Source organism: Candoia aspera, chromosome 6 (assembly GCF_035149785.1).
Source record: "Candoia aspera isolate rCanAsp1 chromosome 6, rCanAsp1.hap2, whole genome shotgun sequence".
Classification (NCBI taxonomy): Eukaryota; Metazoa; Chordata; class Lepidosauria; order Squamata; family Boidae; genus Candoia; species Candoia aspera.
Window position 1 is genome coordinate 41,622,352 of NC_086158.1, and position 23,004 is coordinate 41,645,355.

General features: G+C 41.5%; 1 protein-coding gene across 2 annotated transcripts in view; it reads left to right on the forward strand.

Moving 5' to 3' along the window:
* PFKL (phosphofructokinase, liver type) overlaps positions 1-19,427 on the forward strand; it is a 45,339-nt gene extending 25,912 nt beyond the window's left edge. For both annotated transcript variants that reach the window (XM_063306829.1, XM_063306830.1), the window contains exons 12-22: positions 1,683-1,746; positions 2,377-2,523; positions 2,816-2,886; positions 4,968-5,055; positions 5,932-6,084; positions 14,270-14,434; positions 15,534-15,595; positions 16,257-16,368; positions 17,309-17,408; positions 17,876-17,981; positions 18,404-19,427. In XM_063306829.1, coding sequence (XP_063162899.1) covers positions 1,683-1,746; positions 2,377-2,523; positions 2,816-2,886; positions 4,968-5,055; positions 5,932-6,084; positions 14,270-14,434; positions 15,534-15,595; positions 16,257-16,368; positions 17,309-17,408; positions 17,876-17,981; positions 18,404-18,551 — 1,216 coding nt within the window. In that variant the 3' untranslated portion in view covers positions 18,552-19,427. The remainder of the gene's footprint in view (positions 1-1,682; positions 1,747-2,376; positions 2,524-2,815; positions 2,887-4,967; positions 5,056-5,931; positions 6,085-14,269; positions 14,435-15,533; positions 15,596-16,256; positions 16,369-17,308; positions 17,409-17,875; positions 17,982-18,403) is intronic.
* The last annotated feature ends 3,577 nt before the right edge of the window (positions 19,428-23,004 follow it).

A 23,004-nucleotide genomic window follows, 5' to 3' on the forward strand; every position in this document is an offset into this window, starting at 1 on the left:
TGTTTTTTTCCCTAAATAGTTTATGTTTCTGAAAATAGCGGGCATTTCCAGAATTTAATGACATAGTTTCTTGTATGAGGATAGAATTATTTTAACCATTTAGTCAGAGACTAAACATTGGAAATTGAATTATTTGACTTATTTGACTTATACTATCGTCACTCTTTCAAGTAAATCTTTGACGTCTAAGAAAAGAACCTCAAGCTGGTGCTATTTCCTGTCTCCAATAAAAAACCTTTAAAGCATTTAAATCAGACTGAAAATTGAGATGATTATCAGCCAGACTATTTTAAAACATGATATAGCTCATTAAGGAAATGACACATTGCAGCCTGAATAAAATGAGGTAGTAATTATTTCCATACTCTTAAAATTGTCTTGCTGCCTTGGGGGGGGTGGTCTGAGGAGAAATAATTTGAGCCTTTTTTCTGAGAATATAAATAATGTTTTGTGTGTTGTTTAGGTAAATATAGTCTTAAAAGACTAAGGATTTTCTTCAGCAGTTTGGCAGAGAATTCATTCACTAAAGATGTGAAAGTTTTCCATTAGCCTACACTTTTGATTTCCAAGGAAAAGCTGAAATACATAGAAATTACACATATACACATGCACATGCACATATTGATGGGGAGGCAGGGTCAAGTGAGGAAACAAACATTGTAACACAAATTCTACTTCTTGTATACTTATTATGACATCATGATAAATATTTCATGGTTTTTGTATGAACCCCTTTGCACACCACACACATACCACTGCTGTTCATCAGTTATGTTATCACCTACCACAATTTAAAAGCATTCCTGAATCCAGATGTAAGGAGATAAAAAGAAATACTTTCTCACTGTCTGGATTTGGATAGCTGCTTGGTGGTCTTCTGAAACCTGGTACCTTTTAGATGTCCTGGGATCATATCTTTCAGAATTCCCATATAGCATGACCAAATAGCCATGGGTTGGTGAAGTCTATGAGATAGAACAACTAAAAGAGACACTTTGCCAACAGAATGGAAACCAAACTTGGGGAATACACAGCAATGGCAAAGTTAATGGTATATTTCCAGAACAGAAGTTTGATTAAATTTAAGCAAGAATGCTGCTCCCCATATCATGTATCACACAACAAGGCAAACTCAGACTCTTTGAATAAAGTTTTTAAGGGGCAAAGAATTGATGTAAAGAGAGTAATTAGAACAGTTTCAGTATTTATAAATATTTTGATGCAATAATCAGTCAGGTGCATTTGGAGACAATTTAGAGCTATGTAGTTTCTTAATGTTTTCATTGTTTTTTCTCTATTTTATTTTTTCAATTTTTTCCCTTTTCCTTTACATAATTGTGTATCTGTTTTTGGAACAACAACAAATAGTGGTGATATTGATATTAATATAATGTTTAGAGTTTTATAGAGATTTTCAGTTATTTTTTAAGATGACACAGTGAACCTAGTTCTATAAAATGAATGAATGAATGAATGAAATAATGAATTTTAAATTGTATAATTGTAAACCCTGTTTATTTATTGATATTTTATTCTTTATACACCATGTCTCTTTCTTCTTTTTTTCTTTTATGTAGCTATTGATTCTCTTCCTTATTGTTTTAACAAATAAATTACTAATTTAAAAAGGAAAAAAAGATACAACCAAATGGTGACTAGTATGATTGTAAATTATTTTACAGAAGCTTTGAAAACAACTGGAACATTTATAAGCTACTTGCGCACCAGAAACCAGCTCAGAAAAAGGTAAGGGAAGAAGAGGCAGGGAGTTATCTGAGTGCTTGTGTTTGGAGGTAAGAGGAATGGTGCTAATGCTCCACACCATGTATAAATGGTGTATATGTTCTTGACACTTAGGTATGCCTAAATGTAGGCAGAAATGCAGCATTTATGTTCTGTGTATGGATTTAAAGACCCCTGTTCCCAAAACTGATGGTGACTCAAGCTTTGCATTGTTTTTGTTTATTTCAGTAAATGTTCAATTCACATGTCGAAAAAAGATTAAAATGCTCTGTGAATTATAGGCACTGATTGGAACAGCCTTGTAGTACTCTCCTCTAGTTAATATTTAGGCAGAGAACTGACAACTGCAGCTAAGATGACCTGCCCTCTATCGTTCTTTAAAGGTCTTTATAGGAAAAGGGGAGAAGAAAGCATACCTGAGACAGCCTGGCTTGTTCTAAATCCTGCTTCAATCCTAAAAAGACTTGGGGGGGTGTTGAGAAAGAGAACCAATTTTTATTTAAGACTCCTTTCTTTAAGACACTTAAGACGCACCCACTTTCTCCTTAATATAATCCCTCTTAAAAATGTATCCACAGCTTTGATGTCTTCAGGATCTGCATGGCTTGCTAATTTTCTTTTTGTTTCCACCAGAGCAATTTCAGCATTGCCATTCTGAATGTAGGAGCCCCAGCAGCAGGCATGAATGCAGCAGTCCGATCAGCTGTTCGGGTTGGGATTTGCCAGGGTCACACAATGTATGTGGTGAATGATGGCTTTGAAGGCTTGAGCAAAGGACAGGTAAGTCTTGTTCTGATTAGATGAAAGGCTGCTCCTTCTCCTGGATCTCTTCTTTCTGTGACATTAGAACAACTAAACATCAATATTTCTTGGAACTTTATGAATTCTTTATGCACCATTTAGAGTTTTAAAATTTCAGATTGAAGGCTATTCAAGAATTGGTACTAATAATTCTCATGCAATAAAATATTGATATGCCACTGGTTTGTATGGCAGAAAAACTGGTGGGTTGGTTGATTTATCTGAGGTTGATAGAGCAAATCACAACAGATCTAATTATTTCCTCTTACAGATCAGAGAGCTGGGTTGGCATGATGTTGCAGGCTGGTTGGGCCGTGGAGGATCCATGTTGGGGACCAAACGGTTAGTGCTGTCAAAGCCAATAAAAACTTAGAAGAAACTATAGATTGAGCACAAAAAGAATTTGGGGTCAAGCTGAAACTCTCCATAAACTTAGAGAATATGTGAATGATCTAGTCTGCCCTCAACCTAAAACAAGTTATATGACCTTTTCCTATCTCCATGAAAACCATGAATAATCTATTGCTATTTATTTTATTTTTGAACAATTGTAATTAAGAAGCTTATCTGTCTGTCTTTCTGCTATGGAATTTCAGTACTTAGTTTTTCAAATGCTCTCTTGTGGAAAAAAATGCTCAATTACTTGCATAAATCTGTGCTTAATAACTGGGAAGCATCTCAAAACATAGTTTTTCCATATGCATATTCTTACTGTATTGTTCTTCAGCTGTAATGATCACTGCCTTGCAATGGCAGTTTTGTTTTGTCTTGTTTTTCACCTCTCTGAAATAGATGGCCTTGGAGTATGTAAAAATATTTTTGGACAATCTTTGTATGCCGTGTTATGTAGGGGCCTTTCTTACTCCTGTCTCTCTGTCTGCCTACTGTATGTATGTATGTACTGTATATATATATATATATATAACGAACAACTATAGTGGGTTCTCTTTATCCACTAACAAGTCTTCCTTGTTACATTTGGAAGGAATCTCTAACTTCTGGTATTCTGTTGTCATTTTCTATTTCCTGTCCCTTTTGGAACAATTTTAACCCATAAATATTGATATTCCATTATGGAATGTCAAATGTTAAAGCTGCCAACTCTTCCAGAAGAGTTTGTTGAAAGTCTAGAAGTGATGGATGCTCTTACCCAGCCAAGACTTGGATCTGGGACAAAAGCTTCAGGTTTGAACTGTAACCCACCAGTTTTGTTAGGCACAATATACCAGTCATATTGTCTGCAGAAGGAGTTTATTTTGCTTGATAAGCGTTAAACACAAACACCTGCTATAGGCTGAGTTTTGGGCTGTTTCACCCATTAAGAATCCCTCACCTGTACCTAGCAGGCAATTCTCAGTCTGAACCATGCTACTGCTGTTGCCTTATCAGAAAGGTGGCCCAAGGATTGCCTTGTGCTCTGCATAATGTGTCAAGGGCTGCATTCCAAAAGTATGCTAGGACAGGATCCCAAAGGGACCTTATGTGGGGTAGTGTTTTTAAGGGATAAAAGGATGCTTTAAACTTCTGTGAGGTTTAACACACCAATTAATCCCCTTAGCCACCCCACAAAGCTGGTCAGATTTTTGGACCCTGATCACTGTTGGGAATGTTGGGGGCCTAAAAGGGATCCTGGAAAGCTATTCGTGGCCCATAGGACAGACTTTCTGCACTCCTGCCTTAGCAGATCATCCACTTTATGCTTTTGCTTCATCTGTTTGCAGAAATGTATATTGCTGAATCAACAATGTATATTGCAGAAATGCTGCAACAAGTGGGCATATTATATTTTTCTCCCTTTCTATACAGGCTTTGTTTAATTTGTACAATGACATCATAAGCACGAGTAATAAGAAATGTCTGGATAATTTCACTGAATTTATGATCCTGCACAGAGAGATGAGAGTTAGCCACTCTCTTGTATGAACTAGCTGGCTACATTTCTCTTTCATTAAGCTCTTGTTTATTTGAACATTTGAGTGTCTTTCAATCTTTGCAACTATAGCAGGAGTATGCACTACACTTGTAATCTTAGCTGAAGTAGGAGCAAGTGGGTTTCCTAAACATTTTTTTACAGTATCCACTGTGGGTCATGCAGCCATTCATTCCACAGGAAACAATATACAGTGTACATTGTGACAAAGTGGCTTGCACATGCCATCTTGTGAAAGTCTGCCACTACTGTCTTGCAGGGTACATGATTTTTCAAAGGCTAGCCATTGGTTCATATGATATATTTGATCTGGACTGTTATCGAGAGACTGCTAATACGCCAGCAGAAGCTCTGTTTGCCTCATAGATTAAACACCTCTTTTTTCCTCATGGTGCTGAAACAGTCATACTTCTATCAAACAAGGTTATAAATAAAAGAGACAGCTACTGGGAGAGAACTTCATTTAAAATTTGTTTTGTTCTTGTTTTGCCAGAACTCTTCCAAAGACATGCATGGAAAAGATTGCTGAAAATGTTCGGAAATTTAACATCCAAGCCCTGCTGGTCATTGGAGGCTTTGAGGTGTGGAGAAACTGGTTGAGCCATTTCAGTATTAAATGAAGACTATCTCTTTCCCCGCTTCCCACCCCACCCCCTTTTCTGAAAGGCATTGCTGAACAGTTATGTTTGCCGTGTTAGTACAGTGTATTGATAGAATGCAGGCTTGGAATTAAATGAACATTGAAGAGAAGATTATTCTATACAATCCCTCTTTGGCTACAGCTGTATGGTAGAATATGTAGTTTTTTACACAAAACACCCAAGCTATACCCATTGGTTTCCAGGTAGGGCTAGAACTCTGCAAGTCAGTATAGGCAGTAGATAGATACAGATTGCTGAGTCAGCTACCAATATACCCATTCATATGTACCTCTTCTCATATGCACTTGTACACATACATATCAGTCATACATTTTCCTCCCTTTTTCTCCCAGCAGATACTGGGCAGGGTTTCTTAGAAGAAAGGGTAAGGAATGGGCCTTCCTTTTACCTTCCAGTCACCTTTGCAGATTTCTAATGGCAATACCTGCCAACAGATGGATTAACGGCAACAGAAAACAAGAAGTTGATTTCCTGATAACTAGATGATGAGGGTGAAAGACTAGACACTCAGTACACAATATAGGCAGTACTGAGATAAATAATTCTGTGGTCTTGATGATATAAGGCAGCTGATGTGTTTATACAGTCTTCATACTAATCAGCATATCTTTTTTTTGTATCATGCTTTTTGCTGTCATTCTAGCAGAATATCAAATTTACCTCTGCATAATACAAGCCCAGAATTCAAAGCAGGTTTATTCAAAGTCAGAGTTGTCTTTCCCCTACACTCCTTGCACTCCAGTGCTTAGATTCATTGCTGTGGCTCATACTCACACTTTGTTCTCTCTCTTGCAGGCATATGAAGGAGTGTTGCAGTTGGTGGAGGCCCGTGGGCAGTATGATGAGCTTTGTATCATCATGTGTGTGATACCAGCCACCATCAGTAACAATGTTCCTGGCACTGATTTCAGTCTGGGATCTGATACAGCTGTCAACGCTGCCATGGAGGTCAGCTGGGGATATTGCAACTGTAGATTCCAGGGAATTAGGGCAGATTGGCAGATGAGTTGTGTAAACTTCCTTACATCAGTGCATTTCTTTTCCATAAGTTGGGAATCTAGCCAAAAAAAGGAGGAACATGGAGTAATTCTGAGAAGATAAAGGTACTCATAAATTTGATCTGTAGATATCCTATCCAGACTTCATTTGATTATGACCTTTCAACCGATACTGCATATTTTCAGGCATTTCCTCAAAAGTGTACGAGCTAGTTAAACTATTCTCAGGAAGCCCAGTTCTCACAATTCAAGGTATAGTTATTTGGGGTATTTCGCTCACAGATGTTTCATCTCCCTATCTTTGGATAATCAACTGTTTACTAATTATAATAGCTAGCATTTATTAATAATTTCTAGTTGATCTCCAGGAAAAAGGTAAAACAACAATAAACAAAACAGCCAGTGCAAATAACAAGAACTTAAAAAAAAAACTTAAAGTAGTAAAAATGTTATAAAATGCCTGACGGGCTTGCTTCTATAATTTCTATTTAAAGCCAGTCAAGTTAAGGGCTATTGTCCTATTTTATGATAGTGAATAATATAGGTTGGTTATTTATTGTGAGAGAAAAGTACTTCTGTCGTATGTCTGTAATTAATTTCAATCAGTAATCCCAACGGTTTTATGAGAAAAGGAAAAATATTAAACTAATGAAATTCTTTTTTTCCAACCACTTTATCAGTTTTTAAAAATTTTGTACAGTAGTGATCAAGAAACTGGATTCTTAATTGTAAGTGGCCTAATGGCCATCTGGGAAACTTTTAAGTATTCGCGAATCACAGCCATTGTCTCTTCCAGTGAGAGGGAGAGGAAATAGTGGATTCAAGAGGAGAGGAAGTGAAGTGTTTCATTGTTCTCAGTAAGTATTGGCTGGGTGCCTGTGAGAGAACCAGGCACCTTAAGAAAACAAATTTCATGCACTGAGCCAAAGAATTCAGACCCAATGTCCAAAAGGCCTGAAAGAACTGAAACTAGTAAGATAAGCTGGCAAGAAACATTTCTTTAGTTATGCAATGGATTCTTCAGTGCTGCTCACTCAGTTTTTAATAATGTTATATCTGCTCCGATTCTCTGCCTCTGTATCTTTTTCTCTGCTCAAACTCTTTGCAGAATACTGAGTGCTGAACTTTGATCTTCAAAGCTCTGCCTCCTGTAATTTATGTCAGTTAACCTATTCTTTCAAATCCTTGCTCTGTTGCTTTTATTAAAATAACAACCTTTTCTTGATTATCCTAATGTTGAGTTTATATTCTAGTACTACAAAAACCACTTGGGTCTGATAACTTGGTAAAAAGGAGAAAACTTGAGCTATTCATTTAAAATCTTATTCCTGGTAAAGAGGAGTTTCTTTTTCTGCCTCCAAATTCCAGAGGTATGAGAACAAGTGGTGGAATTAAAACTATCTGCATGGGTAGGACTCTTTTATCTGTGGAATTAGCCATACCCAGATGCCCTGGAACTCAGGTAGAGGAGGTGTGAAGGTAGGGAACTCCCAGGAGATGTCTGACAGTCTGGCATGCATGTTGATGACAGCCACCCTCGCCCCTCTGAAACACCAGCAGGGTGGAGTCATCTCAGGGGGCCCTCATTCCAGAGGGCAGGCACTGCTACAGAGAAGGCACGCTTCCTGGGTGCCTGCCATTGGCATTTGTCATTTTGATTGCCGTTATATGTGTGTTTTCTAACTTCATTTTGAAGTGGAATGACCAAAACAGTATACAAATTCTCAGATGTTTTTGATCATTGATTTATATAAAAGCATTTTTGCTGCCGTTGACTTCAGACTCTGAGTTTTCATTGTTATACACCATAACCCAAGGTTCCTTTACTAATTATTTACCACAGATTTAAACACAGGTGAAGTGTTTCGAGTCAGTAATTTTTGCCTCTATATATATTACTCTACAATTACTTTGACTCCCATTTGGTTACTCATCCTGCCCCTTTGAAGGGATTATCTTGGAGCATGTAATGGTTGCCTAATCCCAAATACTCAGTCTCACAAGCTCGGGCTTAAAGATAACTGATTTATTAAAGGAATAGTATGCAAATACAGAGAAAGCTGAGAATGAGCAAAAGCGCGCCAAATACAAACTTAAAAGCTTTGCCTGTAAGCCAGTCCTGCCCCAATCACCCGTCAGTGTGCAACCCCTCCCAGGTGCTAGGAGCCGTTACACGCGCCTGGGAAAGTAACCTTGAACAGGAGCGCAAACCCAAACACACATTCCAGCGCTGTTAAACAACAGAGGGCGGAGGTATGGAAAAACCCTGGAGGGTGAAGGAACACGGGAAAGAAGTTGACATGTGAAACGTTACAATGTTAACAGAACATTGAAATGGGATACATGACATATTGCCCCCCCAAAAAAAATTGCTATGGAGCTGGTTTATGAGGGTAGGCAGAGTGAAAGCGTGCCACTAGAGGGGAGTGCACGTGAGGTGCAGCGACCCATTCAGGATGAGGGAAATGTTTCCATCGGACGAGGTACTGCAAAGTCGAGCGGAGGCGGCGAGAGTCCAGGACATCCGTCACCTCGAAGTGCTGATGGTTATCAATCATGAGAGGAGGCGGTGGCACGGGTTGGGGATGCCAACGGTCCGAAGGCAGGTAGGGCTTGAGTAAACTACAATGGAAAACAGGATGTAAACGTTTGAGGTTGTGAGGTAAAGCAAGATTAAAAGTAACAGGGTTAATTTGTGCTACAATGGGAAAAGGACCCACAAACTTAGGGCCAAGTTTCTTGGAAGGTTGTGGTGACTTGATAAATTTGGTGGATAAGTAGACTTTATCCCCCACAGCGAAAGCAGGTTCGGGAGAACGCTTTATATCAGCATGGCGTTTGTAAGTGGCTTGGGAATGGAGGAGAGCTTGTTGAATGTTGAGCCATGAGTCTTTGAGAGAGTCAGCCCAGTCAGTGAGTGAGGCTGGCAGGGGTTGTGGATGGGGAAGTTCAGGAATAGGAACAAAGTCTCTACCAAAGACAGTTTTAAAAGGTACTTGGCCAGTGCTCTGATGAACGGCATTGTTATAAGCGACTTCTGCAAAAGGGAGTAAGTCGACCCAGTTGTCTTGTTGGTAATTGACAAAAGCTCTCAGATATTGTTCTAGAGTAGAGTTGACCGCCTCCGTAGATCCGTACGTCTCCGGATGCCACGCGGTAGAGAGGGCTTGCTTGGTGCCTAGAAGTTTTAAAAATGCCCGCCAAAATTGTGACGTAAATTGTGTGCCTCTGTCACTCACCAAACGGGCGGGGATACCGTGAAGGCGGTACACGTGAATGAGGAAGAGGCGTGCCAGTTGTTGCGCGGTGGGGATAGAAGTGCATGGAATGAAATGGGCTTGTTTCGAGAAAAAATCTTTGACCACCCAAATGACGGTTTTTCGTTGACTGGGGGGTAGGTCAACGATAAAGTCCATGGATATGTCTTGCCAGGGGACTGATGGGGTGGCGACAGGTTGCAGGAGACCCTGAGGTTTGCCTGGTTTGCGCTTAGTTGCTGCACAAACGGGGCATGCTGTGACATAGGCTTTAAGGTCTTTGAGCAATGTTGGCCACCAGAATTGCCGCCGCACGAGGTGGAGTGTTTTTAAATAACCAAAATGCCCAGCCAGCTTGTCATCATGGCAGCGCTGGAGGATTGTTTTACGCAAAGCCTCAGGCACATAGAGACGATCGTTGTGCCAAGCAAAATCGTCGGTGAAAGTTACAATGTTTTTATTTGTTTGTAACCAAGTGTCAGTTTTAAGGTGGAGGAGCAACTTTTGTTGCAAATCCGATGGAACCGGCAAGCGCGGCGAGCGGCTGGGAGGCGGGGCGGGTGGAGTTTGCGTTTGATGCGCTCGCGCCTGACTGCGTGTCACCGCTGCCAAACTCAATTGTTTTTCGGTCCAGACGGTACCTTGGACTGTTGGCCCTGGGCCCGCATCTTGGGGTCGGCGGGAGAGCGCATCAGCTAAAAAGTTTTTTTTTTGCCTGGGATGAATTTAAGGGTGAAGTCAAAGCGGCTGAAAAACTCAGCCCAGCGAAGCTGTTTGGGGCTGAGTTTACGACTGGTGCTTAGTGCCTCCAGGTTCTTATGGTCAGTCCAGACTTCAAAAGGGTTTGAAGTCCCTTCTAATAAGTGTCGCCAAGTCTCCAAAGCAGTTTTTACCGCAAAAGCCTCTTTTTCCCAAACATGCCATCGCCTCTCTGTTTCGGTGAACTTGCGGGAGAGGTAAGCACAGGGTTTTAAGGCGCCAGATTGGTCAGATTGCAGCAGGAGTGCTCCGATTGAGAAATCAGAAGCATCTACTTGTACAACGAATGGTTTGGCAGGGTCTGGATGCTGTAAAATTGGTTCAGTGGTGAAGATTTGTTTGAGCGCTTCGAACGCCTGTTGACAGGTTGGTGTCCATTTAAGGAGCGCTCCTGGGTTTTTTGAACGCCGCGTATCCCCCTGCGCCTTAGTTTTCAACAGTTCAGTGAGGGGGAGGGCGATTTCAGCAAAATTTTGGGCAAATGCCCAATAGAAATTGGCGAATCCAAGGAAACTTTGTAATTGTCTCCTGGTACGAGGAGGCTCCCATGCCACAATGGCTTCTACTTTAGCAGGGTCCATTTCAATGCCCTTAGCGGAAATTCTATATCCTAGATAATCAATTTGTGATTGATGGAAGGCACATTTAGACAGTTTAGCATACAATTCTGCTTTTTTCAATTTAGCCAGCACCTGACGCACCAAGTGAATATGTTCTGACATGGTTTCAGTATAAATCAATACATCATCCAAATACACCAGTACTCCCTTAAATAGGTGGTCATGCAAGACCTCATTGATTAGTTGCATAAAAACCCCAGGTGCCCCCGATAAACCAAAGGGTAGGACTTTGTATTGGAAAGCCCCGAGAGGACAGTTAAACGCTGTTTTCCACTCATCCCCTTCCCTTATGCGAATACGAAAATAGGCTTCTCTCAAATCCAGTTTTGAGAAGATTTTGCCTCTGGCCAGATGTGATAACATATCTTTGATCAGGGGCAAAGGATATTTATTTAATATTGAGACCGCATTGAGCCCGCGAAAATCGGTACAAAGCCTCAATGACCCATCCTTTTTTGGTCTGAATAGGACAGGAGCTCCTACAGGGGAATTCGCAGGTTCAACGAAACCCCTAGCCAGGTTTTTGTCAATGAACTCCCTTAGTGTAGTGAGCTCTTTGGGAGACATGGGGTATATTTTTGGGTGAGGTAACTTTACATTAGGTAAGAATTCAGTGGCACAGTCTGTTTTTCGGTGGGGTGGCAAGCGATCTGCTTCCTTTTCCCCAAATACATCAGCTAGATCCTGATATTGACTGGGTAGTCCCTCAAGAGGTTGAAGCATTTGTACAGTAGTGTACGCTACCCCTCCACCCTCCATGTCGTCTAGGAGATCCTTTTCGGGTACTTTGTAAAATCCATCCGCAAAAGTCACAGTTCTATGTAGCCAGTTGATGAAAGGGTTTTGTTGTACAAACCAGGGCATACCTAAAATAACCAGAGGACCCCCCACTGGAGCTACAACAAATGGCAGTTTTTCCCGATGGGAACCCATCTGCAAGGCAACCAGTCCCGTGGAATGAGTGACTGCTTTCCCTCCCGCCATAGTTCCATCCAATTGGGTGAAGATCATAGGTCTTGGCAAAGGAAACGTGGGCAGTTCCAGAGCCGCTACAACATCAGGGTGCATAAGGGAACGGGAGCAGCCCGAGTCGAGCATGGCCCAAACTTCTACAGTTTTGGTTTTTGATCCCAGTTTAACTTTTACAGTCAGTGTAGGGAAGTTTCCACTCACCGAATCGTGGTCACGCCCGGTTTCTTCCACCTGCCCTAGGGCGCCTTTCAGGGCAGGTGGTAGGCTTTTCCCGCCGGCTGTTCAAATTGCAATTCTTCTTCCTCTTCCCCGAATGGCAGTTCTGGTGGGTCCAATTCGGCGATGGCAGCTTTCAGTTTCCGCGGCATAGCAGGCGACTTCACTGCAGGTTTCGTCTGCCGTTCTTCTGGACGGCGTCTAGGGCACGAAGTGGCGCGATGCCCTTCTTTTCCACATCTCAGGCATTGACCTTTGGAAAATCGTCGTTCCCTTTCCTCTTCCCAGGCTCTTGGTTTGGGGCGGCTAGCAAGTCCAGTCGTGCGCGCTCCTCTGGCAAGTCGGGATTGTCTAAGCTCTTTAGTATGGGCATAGGTCTGCAGGGCATTTTCTGCGCTGCCCGCCAACTGAATCCATCCGTATAGTGTCTTAGGGTCGTCTCTTCCTAGTGCCCAACGGAGGATTTCTGGTTCTAGCCCCTGCTTAAACATTTCATTTAAAGTTGGCTCAGACCAGTCGTCCACCTTCCCTGATAAAGCTTTAAATTCCAGCGCATAATTGGCAACTGTGAGGGACCCTTGGTAGAGTTTCCTCAGGGAGTTCTTGGCTGTCTCTTGGGCTAGAGGGTCTTCGAAATGCTGTTTAAGCGCCCACAAAAAGTAATCGAAGTCCTCTAACTCTGTTGCCTCGGTTTGGCACAGTTGCACATACCAATCGGCTGCCCTCCCTCTCAGTTTATTGGCAATAAAATTGATTTTGCCGTGTTCCGAACGAAAGCTTCGGCCCCAATCCTCCATATAATGCTTAGCATTAGTGATAAAGAAGGAGAGTGTAGTGGGATCTCCATCGAACTTCACTCCAAACGGTGGGAAGTTTCTTACCAGCTCAGCTGGCTGTGGCGGCTCCGTAAACGTCAGGGTACGCCGAGCCCCCAGGGGTGCCCGATCTCTAGGAGGTCTTGCCTCTCGCCCCCCCACCTGACGGGATGCTCGAGTCGTGCTTCTTCCCCTGGGTGGTAGGGTGCTGTGCCTGGGGTAAGCCATTTGTGACGGCTCTTCCTCCCAATCTTCCTGACTTGGCTCTGCACCCCTGGGGAGATCCTTCAGGATTGTCACTATTAGATTCATTTTGTCCTCGAGTGCTTTCATACGAGCAGGAGTGACCGGCTCTTCAAGGGGTTGGTTGGTTACCACCACCCTCGGTGACAAGGGGATTTCGGGCTCCCAGGATAGTTGTGGAGACCCCCTCCCCGTTGCCCTCTCCATTACAGTTTTGTGTTCACTCCTCAGGCTCTCTTGCATAGATATCAGTAACTCATCCAATTGGACATCCCGCATCTCCCGACATGCTGCTCTTTGCGCTCTCGAAGTTAGAGCTGGCCGGGTCCTTGCCGCCTCTAGCTCTTCCTCGCTCCCTTCACTCGCGTGAGGCGGATGGTCGGTCATCGCTAGCGTTCCCTCTTATCCAACGTTTGGATGGGGCTAGCGGAAGATGATTGAAATTGATTCTCAGCTTTATGTAATGGTTGCCTAATCCCAAATACTCAGTCTCACAAGCTCGGGCTTAAAGATAACTGATTTATTAAAGGAATAGTATGCAAATACAGAGAAAGCTGAGAATGAGCAAAAGCGCGCCAAATACAAACTTTAAAAGCCTTGCCTTCAATCCAGTTCCGCCCCAAGCGCCCGTCAGCACGCACCCCCTCCCAGGTGTTAGGAACCGTTACACACGCCTGGGAAAGTAACCTTGAACAGGATTGCAAACCCAAACATACATTCCAGCGCTGTTAAACAACAGAGGGCGGAGGTATGGAAAAACCCTGGAGGGTGAAGGAACACGGGAAAGAAGTTGACATGTGAAACGTTACAATGTTAACAGAACATTGAAATGGGATACATGACAGAGCACTTCACTACATTAAATTTATTCACCATTCTGAATAATTTGGTTTCTGCAAAATTTTCCAGCACACTTCATATCTAAGGACTTCAGAGGAGATACGTTGTGTGATATTTGCCCATTTTCTAATTACACTACATGTGATCCTTGAGAATTGGAGGCTTAACTAGTGATGTCAAAATGTTTTTTCCTCCCACATTTGCTGGGGATAGTGATGATAACTGAGGTCATCTGTCTCAGTTTCTGTTGAGTTTGGGGCATGCTGTGCTGGGAACCAAGCCAGGATTGCTTCCGTTAAGCAATTGTGAATCAGTGTGGTTGCATGACTTGGCAGCCTATAATCACAGTCACTGTTTAATGCCCTCCAATATCTGGACATGTAATTTTTTCCCTTCATTTCTTGCCATTTTAGAGCTGTGACCGCATCAAACAGTCTGCTTCAGGCACCAAACGGCGCGTCTTCATTGTGGAGACTATGGGGGGTTATTGTGGCTACTTATCAACAGTGACTGGAATTGCAGTGGGAGCAGATGCTGCTTACATCTATGAAGACCCTTTCACCATTCATGACTTAAAGGTGTGCTGGTAAAGAAACTGTGATTAGATAAAATGCATAGAAATGTTGTTGCTGAGTATTGTGTAGATAACATTATGTGCGAATATAGAATAGCATATGGCAGGCTGGGCTGCTCATGAACTATATATGCCCCTCCCTCCATCCCCATTTTGTGACTCCCCCTATGCAATTCCTGGAACTCGGCTGTACACGCAGTATACATGCACACATGCAGTTTGGCAGTATAGTGTGTATTTTCCCAATATAGGAAAACTGACATACAGGCAGGTTAAGCCTATGCAAGATTTAACGTACCTGTTTTGCACCGATTTAAACCACTGTCATTGCTAAAAAAGAAAAAAGTAAATTGTTGATTGCATTCTGTGAGAAGAAAAAAATATTTCTTAAATTCTTCCTCTAGTTCATTAATACTCCTCTCGGAACTGACCATCCAAGTTAAACCCCTAGCTGACACAGACATTAACATATTAATTTAGTGCCAACATAGCAAATGAAAAAGCTTGCACTTACCCCATTCAAATTTGTGATTAAAAATCATGGAATTTATATTATTTAAGCCCACAAGGCATCTTATATCCAGATGAGAGTTATATATGGGTGAAACCATATTGTTTTTGTGATAAATGTGTGATTAGAGATAATAATTGTATAGAAAAACAAGATGATCCAACGTCAGTGCTTCTCCCACTTAGATTATTTCATTGTTTGTTCTGAATTTGTGCCATGGAAGCCTAGGACTAAAAACACTGGATCTATATTTATTTATTTAGGAATTCCATAGTTGTCATTATAGCTGATGTTCTTAGTGATGCATGAGAGGTGACGCTCCTGGACTCTCAGAACAAAGTTACAAACAGGATCTGGGTTTCTTAAATTTCTCACTTTAACCTTTTTGGCTGATCTGGACTTGTCAGATAGTTGTTACGCTGATAACTATTCATTCTATCCAATGTGAACAAAGCATTATTATTTTTTAATCTAATCTTGTTCTGTGTAGCTCAGAAATGTCATTTCCTCCTCCTTTTGTCTAAATAACTGCTTTTACTCTTACCAGCAAAAATTGAGCCAATAAAAACTATTGTATTTTTTATCTTGCCAGGCAAATGTTGAACATTTGACTGACAAAATGAAAACAGACATTCAGAGAGGCCTGGTACTCCGGTAAGTCATAGAAATTATTTTAACAAAGCCATGTTCTAATTGTCAAAGAAGGTGCATATCCTTATTGCAACATGACACTGAGTGTGAACTTTGGACCCTTTTTAATGTATTGTAAGTCAGGAGCTCTTTGAAGGGACTGAGTTCGATGTAGCTGAACAGTGATTCAACAGAAAGGAAGTCATTGCAGCCTCTGAAATATTGAAGAGAAATTAATAATTTTCAAATCTGAGATTTGTTTGATCTGTGGGTTTCTAATGGGCTGCAGAGAAAAAGGGAGTTGAAGATTTCTCAAGTGCAATGCTAGTGTAGTTTGGTTAATGCGTTGTCAATGTTCAGTGGTTTGTTTTACTATCATTTACCTTATACTGTATGATATACATTACAGGTAGACCTCACTTACCGACTGCCTCATTTAGTGACCGTTCAAAGTTACAACAGTGCTGTAAAAATAACTTTGCGACCAATGCCTGCATTTGTGCAGTGTTTGCAGTGTTCCTCAATCACATGATTACCATTACAGTCAGTACACGATGTCCTTTGCCTGACAGTTTTTTTCTGTGCTGCTTTTTCTGCAAAAGAGTTAGTCATGGTTGCTTACATACAGTATATTTTATGTAATAAAATATTACACAATATTTTATTCTTTCTGGGTTTTTTTTAGCAATGAGAAGTGCCATGAACATTACACCACTGAGTTCCTGTACAACCTATACTCCTCAGAGGGGAAAGGAATATTTGATTGCAGGATCAATGTTTTAGGCCATCTCCAACAGGTATGTAGAGAGGAAGGCCATGAGACTGCATTAGTATTTTGAGGCATTGGCTAGCTGATTAAAACTTGTGGAGGGAATAATGGCAGACACTATATGATAAAGAAGTCTTTATTTATTTACTAAAGCTTACATGCCATTCCAGTGAAAAATGAATCTGAGAGGATTACACTGCTAATTATATGATGAGGTTTAAAATACAATATAAACCATAATTATCAGATACCTCTCACTCCATCCACCACCATCAAGTGGAACCACCCACTTAAGAAGGAGAAAAACCACTGAAAAACAGTAACCCCCATCCCAGGGCTTCATAGGCAGTCCAGAAGGATACTGTGATTAATGGTACTGAAGGCTGCTATGAGATCGAGCAGGACCAGGAGGGTCATACTCCCCTCATCCCAGTCCTACCACAATTTATTTATTTATTTTCTATCCTGCCTTTATTATTTTTATAAATAACTCAAGGCAGCGAACATACCTAACCCTCCTTCCTCCTCCTATTTTCCCCACAACAACCACCCTGTGAGGTGAACTGGGCTGAGAGAGAGGGACTGGCCCAAGGTCATCCAGCTGGCTTTTCGTGCCTAAGGGGGGACTAGAACTCACAGTCTCCTGGTTTCTAGCCCAGCACCTTAGCCACTAGACCAAACTGGCTCTCAATTCATCAACAGTTGGTGTCCACTGTCATCAAGAAAATATATACTGTATTTGGTAACAGCTTCCTCAGTTCAGGGCTCTATTATAATTGATAGATATTTTCTATCTTGCACCTGCCTAGACCTTGCTGCTTTTAACCATTTCCCACTTTTGCAGAACATACCTGCAAAATGGCTTCTGAGTTGAATGGTCTCAGCCAACTATACACCAGCTCAGCTTCTCTTACAACAGGATTGGCATGGCTACTCTTTTGGCTCTACTTTCAATTTCCTTTCTCTAGGGAGGTGCTCCAACCCCCTTTGACCGCAACTATGGCACCAAACTGGGCGTGAAAGCTGTTCTGTGGATGTCAGAGAAGCTGAAGGATGTTTACCGTAAGGGTATGTCAGAATTATCATCTCTGTGATAGAAAGTTGTTGATGCAAGTTGTTGATGCTGCTGCATCCTGTAACAAGAGAAGATGCTCAGGAGACCATTGGCAGAAGGAGGTGAAACTACTGTATTAAGCAACAAATTGCATGCTTCCAACTGCCTGCTTCTCAGTGTTTGTTTCTAATTAGAGGAGTAGCAGGGCAATGAAGGAGAATGATCGAAGGCTATTGATCAATAATTCTTATCAGAATGCTTATCATGAAGCTAGTTTTTCAGCATTTGCCTGAAAATTGGTAAATTATGTAATAATTTTCCTTGAAAATTCTCAGTACAAATGACTTTAGGAAGCCTTCAGTCATTTGTAGTTGTTGCAATATCCAGAATAACATATCCAGATAGCCTCATATAATAACAAGGCATTTGTGCGATGAGATCATTTTCTGGCATTACAAATAAAAACACTCTGTTTCTATAGGCCGTGTATTTGCCAATTCTGCAGAATCTGCTTGTGTCATTGGCCTGCGGAGGAAGACTGTATCCTTCAGTCCTGTGACAGAGCTTAAAAAGGTCACCGATTTTGAGTAAGTGAAATGGCAGTGGGGTATCACCAAAGTTCTGAGGGAGGAATTCAACACTGATATGGTAGAAATTATGGCATACAGAATGATGTCAGACACTCTGTTCATGCATTGGTCAATCATTTGGATTTCTTTTCTGTCTGCTGATGTAGATGTAGACACTACATTTAATCATCCCCTTTTTAGGCCTTCTCATAAACTTACTACATACATTGAACCCAGGTGCTTCTTGACTATTATAGATCTACTTTTTTCTTGAGAGGTAGGAAGTATACAGGTCTCCCTGGAAGCTGTGCCCCATGACTGAAATATCCTAAGAATACTTATGAGAGAGACATGGCATACATATACTCAGAGCTGCTTTGTTGTTACACCACATATGCCAGACTGGCATTCATCCAGTTGTTGTTTTTTTTTACCTACAGGCACAGGCTTCCTAACGAGCAGTGGTGGCTGAACCTGCGCCTTATGCTGAAGATGCTGGCCCACTACCAAATCAGTCTGACTGAATATGTGTCTGGGAAGCTGGAGCATGTCACCCGACGCACACTCAGCATCGAGAAGGGATTCTAGCTACAGTCTTCCCCTAGCCTTGTCTCTGATCAATTCTGTATAATTCTCTCCCTCTCTGGCCTTCTCATGCCTTTTGAGTGCAAAGCTGATGCCACTGTGAGCCTGCAAGAGTGTGGCCAGAGGACAGCCTGCATGTGGTTGCAGAATTACTCCATGCCCACAGCAGGATCTTACATTCTTCCCTGCCCATTGAGGAGTGTGGACAGGGTTCACCTATCCCTTCTCATGCCTCTTTGCTGCCCCGTGAAGTAGAGGGTGAGTGCAGGCTAATGCCAGACAGAATTTGTTCCTATTTCATGGGGTTTTTTAAAACATCCTACACTACTTAGAAGTAGTGTGTACTGATTGCCACATGGACAATGTGCTAGTTTTAGATTCTTATTGGCCTGGTGCCACGAAGAATGCAAGTTTTCAGAAAGGGGCTTCCAGTAATTTGGAGAAAATAGCTTCCCAAAATGTCTCCTTGGGAAAATGCTCTAAAACCACCAAGAATTCCTGTTGCCATCACTATTGACACCCAGCAAAGATCCCACTCAGCAGAAGTATCTTGTTTGCAGTGTAGCAGCAAACAGTAGGAGAGGTCTCCTCTCTGCCCATCCCTCCCTCAAGGTAGTTCATGCCAACCAGGAAAGGGCAGTATGTTTGGGTACTCAGCGGGAGTTGCTGGTATGCCATCACTTTCCGTAGAATCCCCTTCTTCATTCTGTTGGGTGTGTTTAATTCACTATCCCTGGCTGGTGTTGTGATGGTAGCACAGCTCTTGACTGTGTTGTGTCTGTGCTCTTCTGATGCATTTCTGTGAATTCAGTGCCCTATATTGCGTGTCTGTGGCATTGCTTTCTGTCCTGTAGAGATATTAAAAATCCACTGAATCAACCTGTGTATGCTAAAATTGTTTGTGTTTTTGGTTGGGGACTGGCCTCTGATCTGCAAGAAGTGATATGCTAAGAAGAGGTTTTAAATTCCAGCTCCATGCATTCCAGATTGTCCACTGAGAATAACCTTGCTAAGTAGTGTTGAATAAAAGACAGAAGGCAGGAGAGTGTTGAATTATAAGCTTTCATACTAAGAAATCTGAAATTATAACAGATTTAGAATTAGTTCTACAAAGATTACAGCAAAGTTATTGGGCAAGTTGGTGTTGAAGTAGTTTTCTGTGTTGAGAAAAAAATAGCTGGTTGGTTCAGTTGTACATGCTGTAACAAATGAAGACTAAACTCCACTAGAACTATTAGTGGAATTTATAATGTCAAAGGTTATCAAAGTGCACCATTTCTCAAACTTGGGCAGCAGACAAGAGTTATATCTAATAGCACCATAAAAAGCATTCAAAAGGAACCTTGACAAAAAACACTGGTGTTAGTGAAGGCAGTTGCATTCTGTGGAAGGCTCAGCACAGTTACGCTGAAGGTTTTCATTGGTTGTCTCCACAAGTGCCATTCCTGCTTTGTTGGGAGAAAGTTGTCTGTGCATTCAGGCATGCCTTCATGAAGACAATCTAGGAACTCGTATACCATAATTTTTATTTAATTAGAAAAAGAAATCACTGCACAGTCCAAGAGACTTCTGTGCTAGGCAAATAGCCAAATGATTTAGGGTAGACTTCTTTGCTGGGCTTGTGTAAGAGTAAGTAGTTCAGGGAAAGAATGTGCTGTGATAAACACAGCAAAACACCCCATACATTTACTAGATATCTTTCTACATTAGATCAAGCACGTTAGCGAGTAATGCCCTTTGCTTTACAAAAAAGCAATTTGCAACATAAAACATCCTGCTGCAGCTTTAGGACACAATGTCAACTATACAGACCTCTTCAATGAATAATAGTCTCACAATCTTAAACAACCTGGCTTCTTTGCTGTCCACACTGTCATTTCAATGTTAACTAAAATTACTATTTCCCCAACATTGCCTTTTCTCATATTTATCTTCACAACACTTCTACAAAGTATGTCAAGCTACATTTAGCCCAAAAGATAACTGGACTATGTCTGAGTGGCAACATAGACTCTGGTCTTCCCCACTGGAGTATTGTCTGAGTAGCAGCGTAGACTCTGGTCTTCCCCACTGGAGTATTGTCTGAGTAGCAGCATAGACTCTGGTCTTCCCCATCTGATATTTCAATCTAAATATATCACACTGGCACCTTTGTAGTGATTATCATCTAGTGTATGTGTATCAAGACGTCTTTTTGGAAATGACATGTCTTTTTAGACATGAATTATTCTGTACTCAAAAACTTTTATTACTGCTGCCCCTGCTCCAGCAGCTTTCTGACAGACAGGCTGCACATGCACAAGCTAAGTCACTGCTGAGAATTAAGAGGTGTGTATGTGGCATCACCTTACCCCCACTCCCCTCATGAGTGTCTCTTTAAATCAGCTCAGAGTGAACATAGGCTTATTCTGTTGTCCAAACTCAGCACCAGTTTTGGTATGGGGAAATTTGAATTTGTAACTAATGTCATGGTTGCTTCAGATCTGGATTTCATTCGTTCTTGGATAAAAAGGAATGGGGGGTCGGGGAGGTATAATAGTAGCATATACTCATTAACCTTAGAATAACATGCTAATAGTACAAAATTTTAGCATAATGCTGTCAGTAGGTTGAACAAAAATGCAAGTGTGGTTCTGTCATCCATAATCCAATTCAGAAGGCTTGAAAGTTAAGCTCTAACAGTGGAATATACATATGAAGAAAATTAGGGGGGGCAGCACCCTTTATCTGTAAATGCTGTTTTGTTAGGTTAAGAAAAGCATCCAAGAGAAAGATCAGATTTTTAGGAGCACCTATGCTTTTTAATAGCAATGAACCTCCCCCCTACAGTTTACATAAAGTTCATAGGGCTGAAAAGAAATAATCCAATTTTCTTTAAGATGGTGAATTCATATATCATCCATCTCAAATGAAAAATTTTAAAGCTTAATTAAGATTCTGAACTTAAGGTAAAAGTAAAGGTTTCCCTTGACATTAAGTCCAGTCGTGTCCGACTCTAGGGGGCGGTGCTCATCTCCGTTTCAAAGCCAAAGAGCCGGCGTTTGTCTGTAGACAGTTCCGTGGTCATGTGGCCGTGACTACACGGAACGCCGTTACCTGCCCGCTGAAGCGGTACCTATTAATCTCACATTTGCATGTTTTCGAACTGCTAGGTTGGCAGGAGCTGGGACTAGCAACGGGAGCTCACCCCGTCACGCGGATTTGAACCGCTGACCTTCCGATCAGCAAGCTCAGCAGCTCAGCGGTTTAACCCGCAGCGCCACCGCGTCCCTATACTTACCCTCTTCTATAAAAATGAAACACTGAGACTATTCACAAGTAATATTTCTCAGTATTAAAATATGTTAAGTGCCACTTGTAAAAACTTCCATGAGTTGATGGTATTCCAGTACAGGATAGGTTGAAGCTTTCGCTTATTTTTTAATTGTAAGTGAATTTTTCCAGATTACAAAACTTCAGAAGGCAAGCCAATTAGATATCCACAAGCAGGAATAATTAAAAATAAATTCAACTGTGTCATGGTAAAAGAGGGTTAAACCGCTGAGCTGTCGATCGGAAGGTCGGCGGTTCGAAACCGCGCGGCGGGGTGAGCTCCCGTTGCTCGTCCCAGCTCCTGCACACCAAGCAGTTCGAAAACATGCAAATGTGAGTAGATTAATTGGTACCGCTTCGGCGGGAAGGTAACGGCGTTCCGTGAGTCATGCTGGCCACATGACCCGGAAGTGTCCTATGGACAACGCCGGCTCCAAGGCTTTGAAACGGAGATGAGCACCACCCCCTAGAGTCGGACACGACTGGACTTTACGTCAAGGGAAACCTTTACCTTTACCTTTTACACAAGCATTTATGAATATTAAGATTAAGACAACAGGACCAGAGGAGAAGGGGAGCGGGGGGGAAACTAACAAGATAGTCAACATTATAAAGACAGCATTATCTGCTTCCTTTCTAACTGGTAGATTTCAATCACAAGAAAAATTATGCGTACAAGATCTGGTTCCTTACTCCTACCTAGTTTAAAGAAACTACTTCACATATTTTGATACTTCGTGATTTGAGAGACATTTGTGAAGATTAAGCTATTTGCTTTATCGATATGTGGCATGTTTCATTTTTTTCCTTTCATTTTTTTGTGTTTGACTTTATTAGGCTTTTTTCATTGTAGTATAATACCTTTATGAAGATACTTAAGTTTCACCAGCAATGTCTTAAATATAGTAAGACAGCACCTTTGGTGATCACACTTCACAATTGTGACAGTAGAAAATTCTATAGTAGATAATGCAATGTAACCAATTTTTACAAGATTATATGCTGGATTCCCCCTATAGCCCAGTTCTCAAAAGAAAGCAGTTCAGCTTTTCTGAGAAACATGCAGTTGGTTGGTATCTGTCCAGTTTTTTCCCCTAAACAATTCCTTGCTATCTATAAGGAACCTATTCAAATATAGCTGGTG